At 42.8% G+C, this 11,418-nt stretch overlaps 1 protein-coding gene across 3 annotated transcripts in view; it reads left to right on the forward strand.

Annotated features, from left to right (window-relative positions):
• Positions 1–11,418, forward strand: part of LOC134220626 (protein tweety-2) — a 312,071-nt gene that overhangs the window by 282,961 nt on the left and 17,692 nt on the right. For 2 of the 3 annotated variants that reach the window (XM_062699725.1, XM_062699727.1), the window contains exon 7: positions 163–1,375. In XM_062699725.1, coding sequence (XP_062555709.1) covers positions 163–289 — 127 coding nt within the window. In that variant the 3' untranslated portion in view covers positions 290–1,375. The remainder of the gene's footprint in view (positions 1–162; positions 1,376–11,418) is intronic. The other variant, XM_062699726.1, reaches the window with a different exon arrangement.

Consider the following 11,418-nt stretch of genomic DNA (forward strand, 5'->3'; position numbering starts at 1 on the left):
TTTTGCCAATAGAAATAGTTGTTTGCTTGTTCACACATCTTGAAAAAAAAAACACACATGCGCCAACGACGAATTAGATGTCACACAAAATTCCTATTGCACACAAATACAGTTTCAATGTAGGCCCATGGGTACTAAAGTCTCCTTCTTTCCACCATATAGAGCGTCCGGGCATCACACCCTTGGCCGATTACCATCGCAGCAAAGCCATTTAGCAGGGCCGAATAACGGCAAATACGCAACGCTTAGTAAACAATGTAAAACGCTCGAATCGAGCGACTTCTACTGAGACACGCCTGCCTGCAATGTGTCAAGTGCAGGCAGCAACAAACTAGGTGAGTTCGGAACTCCCACAATCTCCCACAGCAACGCACCACCCGCTAAGAGAGTCTTAGCTAACGAACCGCCTGTCGATACGTTTGCAGATAAGAAACTGACCGCCTCAACTACCACCCTAGCCACCGATAAGGACCCTCGTGACATTAGCAACAATGGTTTTAACCGCTTCGACCCCAAATATGTGAGTATTGGTCCAAAAGCGATTCGAACTGCCAGTAACCCATCGACAGCCAACGTAAACAAGTGCGCCACATTGCGTGCTCATGGTCGTTATGCCAGTGGAGGACGAGGCACAAGCCCAAGTCCTCACCTGAAGAGCGTTCAACAGCCGATGGTTGCTCAGTCACAGTTCAAACAACCACAGACGCAACACACTCAGTTGCAAGACAAACCGGATCGCCATACAACGAATCAACCGAAGTTGAACATCTCTACAGTATCCAAAGACTACAATCAATCATACTCATGTGCTACATTGCCCTACAAGAAGCCCAGCGGGTTCGCTGATGGGCCAACAACATCTATTCTGAAGAAAGAAAGTAATTTAGACAACAAACATCAACATCCGACCATCTACAGCATCGATACGTCTCATCATCAGTCGGCTGCGCAGACGACTCAGCACCATCGGTCACTCTCGAGCACAAACCAACTGTACCACGAAACAGGCGCAGGTTCGGCTTTCGCTAGCCCGCCGCCATCATCCGCCTCGACGGCCACCACCAAAAGTAATATATCGATTATCAACCAACCACTGCCAGAGATTCCGACCGCGGCCCAGCAGAACGTTAGCAGTCTGAAGAACAATCCGCAGCCGCTCTGCGCTGCCACGCTCAACCAGTACCGATCGCTGCAGCGGCCGAGTAAGCAGAGTTCGCTCAGTCTGAAGGAAACGTCTCCGCAGCCGCAGCAGCACCACCACCACCAGCAGCAGCTGCTTCAGCAACAACAATTGCAACAGCAACACCAGTTGCAACAGCAGCACCAACAGCATCATCCACCACCGGTGCAACCGAAGCCATCGATACCGCCCAAGGTGAGTGAACTTTAATGTTGCCAGCGGGTTTAGTATTTTGTTGTAAGGTACCGGTTGTTCATGTTCCCACCCAATGCTGGTATTAATAAACCCTTTCATTCCCACGACTTTTTCAAGGATTTCAATAGGAAGCAATCTCCTTTGAGAAAAATGTTAGAACAAAAGACATCAATTTCATCTTGCATCGAGCATAGTTATCATCCTGACGCATTTCTGGTCTATTATTTTGATGTATTTGTGTAAATTTGTGTATGTTTTTACTTTGTTACGGATCTACCCGTAACAAAACCGGAATAACCGTTAGACACGGTGTGATAGTGACATACTTTCACAAATTTTTCTCCCGAAACTCGCGTTTTTTATTCATGATTTTTCAGCCCGTCAGGCTCTTACCGAGAGGCGGATAAACTGCTTTTTTGCACACCCTGTTCACGCGGAGCGGGGGTGCACTTAGAACTGGACCAAGTGCGGTGGAAAATACATAGTGACCCCGCGAGTGTTTTTCGTCATCCCGCTGGACCCTTCTGGGTCTCGCACCCCCAGAATTCTGGGCCCTCCTGTGGGTTGTTTTGCGCTCGGTGGTTGGCTGGGTATCGGCACCATCGTTTTGACCTTCGATTCGTTTCGAGTGATTGAACTGGTGCAACAGTAGGGGAAGGTGGGTAGACTTGATCCCCGGGGAGACTTGATCACCCCCTGTTTTATCGAGGACTGAAGTAGTTTTGTTCTAGCGTATTTTTTAGTATAGATCCTCTAGACAAATGACCTTTATATGGTGAGTTATTTTTTGGATTGGCAACCTTATTTATTCTGCAGGGCGGTTTGTATATTTTGACCTTCCTAAAGATTTTTTTATTGGCCAAGCAAAATTTGAACAACTTTTCATAACAATGACCAAATGCTTTCGTTTTTTCACAGCACAAAGTCATAAAGATGCTTAATGATCTGTACTGATGAAAATGTCAACACTCCATCAAAATTTTAGGATATTTGGATTTGAAGTTATTGCCTCAATATGGGGATACTTGATCCCCCATTAGTCATCCATACAAAAATTTGGCGAAAAAATTCAAAAAAATATAAATCTGTTCTCAAGTTTCTAATTTTTTGTAGATTTGACAGATTTGATGGAGGGTTGTCAGGATAATAAAAAGGGGATCAAGTCTCCCCAAATTTCAAAATTGCATGTGCTGTCGAATTCAATAACAAAAATCATTCACGTATACGCACAGAAATTCAAAAATTCCGCGTGTTTTGAAGGAAAAATATTTAAAAAAATCTTAGGGCACCTTTCTAATTTTATCAAAGCAAGTTCTTGGAGAGGGATCAATTTCCCCCGAATATTTTATAAATCGATTTTTGACAGCACTCCAAAAATCGATTGTGTATCAATAACAACAATAATTTAAGGACTGTCATACATCAGTAAAGTTAAATACTATATTTCTTAGAGAGTCTGTTTGGAAATCGCGTATGTTTATTTATTTTTGGCTGTGATACATCGGAAATCAGAAAAGGGGATCAAGTCTACCCAGTCTCCCCTACAGGGAATTAACACATTCGACCGATAGTAGAGTTGCGTGCGAAGCCTCTCACCGTGGAAGATGTAGCTGGAAGCTTCCTCGCAGATAATATAGTGATGATTGGACCGCATTGGACCGTTGACCACCCTTCCCTTCTTGCAGGTCATTACTTCATCTGAACTGTAAATCCCTTTTCCCATTCTACTCTCCCTTTTCGCATCCTCTCCTGGGAACTCCCGCCATTCCTTTTCCCAAAATATGTACGTGAAGCTTACCACAAAATTTTGCCACTTACTTCCCCCCTTTTTCTTTGGGCAACCATAACCACTTACCCCTCCCCCTATGACCGGTTGTCTTGAGGGTGCCCTTCTACTGGTTGAAATTCGAAGGTCGTATCTTGGTTTTTAGCGTGCCGTAATACAAAGATCAGTTACCACTGCTGACTAATCTAAACAACACATATAATGTTAGGTTTATAGTACACAAAACATCATTTATAGACTGCCCTAGGACCTCCATGAGTTGAAATGAATTATATTTAATATTAAGATATTTTTTCATAAACATAAATAACATGGAGTTTTTGATATTTTTTAACAAACTTCATTATTAAAAAAGTAGAAGTACTCCCTCGTATTCCGCTAGGAGATTGTACACACATAAAAATATAGGCTTTCATCTTTCTATTGCGGGTTATAGATCATCCGCACTCGTCCGCAAACGAATTTGCGAGTAACTTCAAAATAGGTTGTTTTCATATTTTCCGCCATTGTTTTCAACAGTATATGTATAGGCAAAAAATTTCCGCAGATAACTTTTTCTGGTTTTCGAGGCATTTGACACATAGACATGATTGAATACAATAGTAACATATTCTGTTTTTTTGTTATTCATTCGTTCATTTGGTAGGCTCAAATGCTGTAGGGCGTTACGGAGCCGATTGAAAAAACTTTTTAATGCAATTTTGTAACCTAACGCTCAAATCATAATGTTAGTTTGGGGCATCTGCTGCTCATTTAAATCTCTACAAAGCAGGCTTGTAAAATGTCATTTGCATGTCATTTGACTAATTTGTTCATAACTTTCTTTGGAAGCCAAATTTACTTCAAAATTTTAGATGCACGCATAACGCTTGAGTAGTGCTATACTTTTGTCCAAAGGTACATTACTCTAAATATAACATCTGAGGCTAGAGAGTGAAATCTCTCCAAAATGTCACGTGTCATTTGACATAATGTCATTTGAATGACATTTTGCCTCCCACGCCCCAGATTACATATTTACAGCAATTTCTTGTTAGACAAAGTTGTAGCCACATTTAAGCGCTATAAGTTCGCCATACTTGATAGTTGATAGCTAACAACTGAAAAAAGTTCTGGGAAAATTATGAAAAAGAATGCAAATGACATTTTACAACACTGCTACAAAGCATGGCGCATGCTCCATTACCTTTCATCTCATTCCCACTAACCAATCTTATGAAAAATCAAAATATCAATTGTATTGAATTTGGCGATTGCATTGACAACAGATATGTAAATACAGTGAACGTTCGCTAATTGTTTTTTTTTTTCTAGTTGGGGCGGGGGGGGGCTAAAAAGGGGGTTCGCTAATTGGGGCGAAACTCAATTAAAAGGCAGCTTAACGTTAGAATCTGATGTCAAAAATGCGATAACGTTTTGTTTCCGTGTTTAGCGGGATCGATTTTTTTCTGGCGCGTAAAAATTTCCTTTGTTCAACGCAAAAAGTAAAAAACATTGACGCTTGTCAAAATGTCCCAATTAGCGAACGGCATTCGCTAGTTGGGGTGGGCAAAACATACTTTTGCATATAAACAATAAAGACGGATCCTTAAAATAACGAAAATCGATCCATAAATAACTTCTGAATGTTCCATAAAACGCTACCATAAATCCATAAAATAGTTCAGGAGATCCCATAAAGAATATATTTTCGATCCATAACTAAACTAAAATTTAGCAATTAATGGGAAAATATGTTCCATTAACATAGTCAAGAAAAACAATACATCCTGCTATTTTACCATGAACGTATGACAAATGATTCATAATTCTTTGGAAAATGATCAATAAAAAACTGTATTTTGATCCATAAAACTTCAAATTTGCGCATTTTTTTATCGTAATGATGATCCATAATTTCAGTAATATGATCCATAATTTTAGTCATATGATCCATAACTCTGGCCATTTGATCCATAGCTTTGTTCAAATGATCCATAGTTTTGGTGATATGATCCATAAATTTTGGCAAATGATCCATAGATTTTATAAAATGTGTGGATCAATTAATATAGTTTCATTGGCCTTCTTTCCAAGCATTATGGATCATATAAACAAAATTATGGATCATATGACCAAAATTATGGATCATATTACTGAAATTATGGATCCTCATCAGGATAAAAATTGCGCAAATTTGAAATTTTATGGATCAAAATATAGTTTTTATGGATCATTTTTCAAAGAATTATGGATCATAAAATATTTTTTTATGGAATCTCCCGAACTATTTTATGGATTTATGGTATCGTTTTATGGAACATTCAGATGTTAGTTACGGATCGTTTTTTATTCTTTTATGGATCGTTTTTGCACATTGAACGGTGCAAAGTAAGGGCTGCCAGTTGGGGTGAGGTCGTGCCCCAATTAGCGAACGATCACTGTATCGATATAACTTAAATACATCATAGTTGATATTATGTAGACAAGTTGAAGCAAAGAAATAATATGGAGTAGGGGATAAAACGGGCAAGTGCCACTTCAAGCTAAATAGAAACAATTTGTATAAGCAGTCTACTTGGTCTTAAGTGAAGTAACCACTTGAGGCAACCTTGTACATAGGACCCAAACAGGAAATAGAATGAAACATTCCCTTTCAAAAATAATCGATCCTATGTTTTTGTAAGATGAAGATGATTTAAGCAAAAAGTTTATGAACGACCCATAAGGGTGTCGAAATTTTGGGTTGGTCCATGAGGAGACAACGGACCTGAAAGGTGATCTTTTTTTTTTTTTTTTTTTTTCCTCGTTTGTCGGGTGAAGATCACTGCGTCCAGATTTTAGGACTATTGTGATATACCCTTTTACTGTGAAATACGCAAGTTATCTCAGTAACATGTTTGTCACTGAGATACCTTGGTATCGACTGAACTCAAGACCATCTATTATTGATGAATAGAGATCCTGAGTTACAGTATGTGACTCCCCTATTCTGGCGAGACTAGTTTTATGAAGCCAACCACGTCCTTGGGGGATAAGATCCATATGTCAGCAGGCCCTAAAAAGGGCTTGCTGAGAACTTTGAACCTACGTTGGGTGAGTGCACTGCAATAGCAGAGGATGTGTTCTGATGTTTCTCTCTCCTCGTCACAGAAGCGGCAATTTGAGGTTTGGATTGCTCCGATCTTTTGTAGATGGTATCTGCAGGGGCAGTGTCCAGTTATTAGACCGGTGTAGATGTTGAGATCCCTTTGTTGAGACCTAATAGTTGTTGGGTTTTCTTGGGGTTAATCGTTACGAGCCTTTTGGATTGGCTCGTATGGGGAAGTGCATTCCAGTTTGATGTGATTTGACTGACCATATATTTGTTCAGTTCCATTTTTACAGAGCAGTCTGAGATCCCGCAGAAGGGCTCAGGGCCAATGAATTGATCTAACCGGGGCAGGTGAAGCATTGCGTCTAGGGCCAAAGTGGGTGTACTACGAACTGCACCAGTGATGGCTATGCAAGCGGTGCGTTGGATTTTGTTGAGCTTAACCCTTGCAGCAGCCTCATTAGTTTTAGGCCACCAGACAAGGGAAGCGTAAGTTGTCCTGGGACGGACAATGGTTTTATATATCCACATGATCATACTTGGTTTTAGGCCCCATCTTTTACCAAGGGTTTTTGAACAAACCCAAAGTGTATTGAGACCTTTCTGCACAACTGATTGGAGATGAGAGTTCCAATTAAGCTTTGCGTCGAGTATGACACCTAGATATTTTACTTCACTTGAATAAACTAATTGTGTTTGATTCAAGAAAAGGGGTTTCAGTTGTACCTTTCTCCGTTTGGTGAAAGGGATAATGGAAGTTTTTGTAGGATTTATGCCTAGTTGATACTTTTGACACCAGGAAAAGTGTGATTTAGGGCAGATTGCATTCTTTCCACGATAACACTTTCGAATTTGCCTCGTACAATAATGACAACGTCATCAGCATATCCAACCACTTCGAAGCCTCTTCTCTCTAAGCTGTCTAGAAGCTCATCCACCACCAGTGACCACAACAAAGGAGAAAGCACTCCGCCTTGCGGACACCCCCTTGTTGCTTTAACAGTGATGTATGAACCGCTAAGCTCAGAGGAGATTTTCCGATTAGCTAGCATAGCATGTACCCAGGTAACAATGCATGGGTCGAATTTTCTCCTCAACATTGCTGACCCTATAGACGAATAAGAAGCGTTATCGAATGCGCCCTCAATATCAAGAAATGCTACAAGAGCAATTTCTTTTGCATTAAGTGTTTTTCGATTTTTGAACTACCGTATGTAGTGCCGAGATCGTAGATTTTCCACTTTGATAAGCGAATTGGTTTTTGACAAAGGCATTGCTTTCATAAATTTGTGATTTATGTACTCGCATAGTACCTTTTCCATAATTTTGAGCATTACAGAGGATAAACTTATCGGCCTGAATGCTTTGGGGTTGGTTTTATCTCTCTTGCCTGCCTTCGGAATGAAGACAGCCCGGATTTGACGCCAATCGTTAGGTATGTGCCCCAAAATCAGACTCGCCTTAAAAATCTCAACCAAGGGTGGAACCAGTGTTTTCTCCTCTTTTGGATCAACGCTGGAAATATTCCATCCATGCCAGGAGACTTAAATGGCTCGAAAGATCTCACAGCCCTCTCAACCCTGGCCCGAGTGAAAGCTTCCTTTGCAACCTTTATTGCGTCTTTTTAGACCCAGAAACCCATGATTGGATCTCTTGTGGATCTGAGACAGCAATTCCAGTGCCTTGGTCGCCGATGCTCGACTCAGGGATTGAATCAGGAAGTGGATCTTTAACAATTCGCTCAGTGTATCGCTAGGCTCTACAGTGAGCGAACCATCCGTCTTTCAGGCTACCCACACCATTGGAGTGGTCTTTTGAAAGAGTTTTTGGAGTCTGGCCACTACGGGTGTATTCTCTATGCTTTCACACATTAGAATCCACGATTTCCGTTTGGCTGACCTTATTTCTTTGTTGTAGTTCGTCAGGGCCTTTCTGTATAGGCTCCAATCGCCGGTTCGCTTAGCACGATTGAACTCCCTACGCGCAGTTTTCCTAAGCTTCTCAAGAGTTTTATTCCACCATGGAACGTCTCTACTCGAACTAGTTGATTTAGTTGGACAGCTCTCTTGGTAGGCGTTAAGGATTTTGTTTTTAATGGATTTGGACGCATCTTCCAATTGTGTTATGGACTTGATGTGACTTTCTATGATGTACTCTTCGGATCGTAGGATAGCTGAGTAGGATTCCCAATCAGTTTTCTTAGGATCTTTAAACGTTTTTCCATCGTTAGACCCCTTCCCATTCGAAGATGATGTGTTTATGGTCTGACATTGATATTTCTTCAGAAACATGCCAGTTTTTTATTTTATCAGAGATAGACCGACTACATAGAGTCAAGTCCAAAACTTCCTGACGAATGGAGTTTTCAAACGTGGGCTTGTCACCAACATTACAAATGTCAATGTTCTTGGAAGAGAGAAACTGTAACAGGTACTCACCTCTGGTGTTTATATTGGTACTTCCCCATACGGTGTGATGTGCATTTGCGTCGCACCCTATGACGAAGGGGATGTTGTGTCGGTGGCTGTAGGCTACGAGCGCAGCTATTTCTGGAGGAGGGATTTCGTCCACGTCACCTGGGAAGTATGCCGAGACCACCAAGATCTCTCTACTCCCTCTGGCGGAAGGTACCTCCATCCTGACCGCTACGATGTCCCTTTTATGAATTCTGAAATTGGAAAGTATTTACAGTTGTTATGTAATAAAATAGCCGCTCTAGGAGAAAGCTGGCTGTCATCATATACCAACTTACATGAGTGTTGTGGAATACCTTGTATTCTGGATTTATTGACCCATGGCTCTTGAATGAGGGCCACGGTTAAATTCTCTTTGGTGAACCTCCGACAGAGCACACCCGTGGCGCTCTCAGCATGGTGGAGGTTCACTTGCAGAACTTTAGTCGCCATTTCCGGGTTCCTGCTTTTTTCCGGACGACGACTGTCCGGCTTTGGATGTTGCGGATCATCAGGATGTCGTTTGGTATTACAGTCTGGGTTTTCTCTCTTCCTGTAGCAACCTGGCCCGCCAGTTTCGCCTCTGTGGTCAAACTGTCGCTTTTTGCACCCCTCTTTGCCCTGTTTAGTTACCTTTGGTTTGGTACCACTAGAGCAGGGGGTCGCATGTAAGCTTCGAGCTTTTCCTTTAGAGGCGGACAGACTAGCCTTTATGGTGCTTTTGGGGTGAGATTTACTAACCTCGCCCGAACCGGAGGCTTCCTCAGATTTCTCTTGGGTCGGCCTTCCAGTTAGCCGAACCTCGCTCTGAACAGGAGGCCTCCTCAGATTGCTCTTGGGTCGGCCTTCCAGTCGGATTGGCGGTAGCGGCAGTCGGTTGATCTGTAATCTTCCTTAGTTGGATTTCACCAAATCGGTAGTTGAGGGTGTATTTGGACTTCTTCAACTTTTCCATCGACGCACCCTCTACTGTGAAGATCCATTCAACATGAATATCTTTCAGAATGGATCGTTTCACAATACGCCAATTAGTTGTTGTGATGTCATTTTGGCTTTCTATGAGAGCCTTTATTCGGTCGTCATCATAGCTGGAGCTTTGTGGGAAGAATGCTCGGATCATCTCTGGACGTGGAATCGCCACTTCGTCCATTGCCATCAGCTCTGCACCTTCCCAGGGTTTCATGGATGGGGATATTCTCTTTAACCACTCAGCAGTCTCTTGATCCTTACAGATTAGAACCATGTAACCGGACTTGTAGATGAGGTTGTTGAATTTGGGTTTTATTGGCTCGTTTCGCTGTTGAACTACTCTGAGCAGGAGTGCTTCTTGTAGAAGGTCTAGCTGGGCTGTAGTGAGTTGGACGGTGGGAAAGTCTTTGGGTATTATCCCGACCTTCACGCTTTTGGCCATATCACTGTAACTGATACCAGCTGTTTTCCTCATGGTGGGTTTTGTTGTCCAGACACGTTTTTCTGAGGCGCGCGGTTTGAGGACTGTTGGGCGCGCTCTCTCGGATCCAGATGGTGCTTCACCCTTTTATGTTTGGGGTCCTCTGTGGCGGATTTGTCTAGGTCGTTTCTCGAGCGTTTTGAGGAAGTGGGCTCGCTCTCCTTATTCAGGATTATGGACAAGGCCTCATTCCGGTCTTTTCCCTTCTCCCGGAGAGTTCTAAGCTGCTTCCTCTGCGAGCGTGTGAGTGTGGGGATTTTCTTTCTCGGAGCACCCTTGGCTTCCGTAGAACCCTTGTTATCTTCGGATCCTTTGCTACTTGCTAAAGATTTTTGGGGGTTGATGATGATCCTTATACCATCATCTTCGTTATCTTCCATGTCCAACAGGTTGGAGTCGGTCGATGAGGGGGGTGTAGATCTGGATCAGCTTTGTCGAAACATGTGCTGCTCCGGGAGATAGGCGTTGAGGGCAGGATATTTCCATCTTCTCCTGCGAACTACTGAGTAACTGGTCTTCGGTAAGGCCAAGCTGACTCAGAGTATTCTCCACTTCGCTCTCACACGACTGAGAGAGGCAGTCGTCACCTTGAGGGTTGTTTGTAGAATTTGTACTCATTTTTGGTCCCACGAGTAGCTAGGGAAATAAATGTCCGCTGCACCAGTGCCCCGCCGTAGTGCAGTAAGGGCTGCTTACTGGGGTGTTCGCCCTGGTGCACCCCAGGCTCCGTTCGCGGTTGAGCATGTTTAGAACCCCCTCAACCATTCAGCCCTCGGCACGGGTCGCATGACACCTTGGCATTGGGGTTTATCCATTTTTGCTTTACACGATGGCCATGAATAACAGCCATCGCAACCTTCCTCCTTTACCAGGGCTTAGGACCTGTAGCTCAAGTTCTCAATAGTTTCACAATCTTTCGGACATGCAACTACAGCGAACCATCATTGCTAGCGGAGTGATCTTCGTCCATACTTAAATCGTAGGGGTGGTTGGGCTCGCTCACAGGATTCCCTCTTCCTTCAATTGTGCCGACGCGCTTACCAAATCCAAATTATGGAAGCGGGTGGCGCGGTGGGTGGTTGGGCTTGCTCACGGGGTTCCTTCTTCCTTCTGATGCTGACCGATATAATTTCGTAGTAGTCTCCGTTTCAGCGTTCGATGATGGAATGAGGCTTTTCCGTTGAAGCACTCTTCTTTTATAGTATTCTGTTCAGAGGGAAAATGCCAACTGTAATTTCAAATTTTCGGGTGGCAGTAGGCCATGCTTTTCCAAGTTGCATG

This window comes from Armigeres subalbatus, chromosome 3 (genome assembly GCF_024139115.2).
Source record: "Armigeres subalbatus isolate Guangzhou_Male chromosome 3, GZ_Asu_2, whole genome shotgun sequence".
Taxonomy (NCBI): domain Eukaryota; kingdom Metazoa; phylum Arthropoda; class Insecta; order Diptera; family Culicidae; genus Armigeres; species Armigeres subalbatus.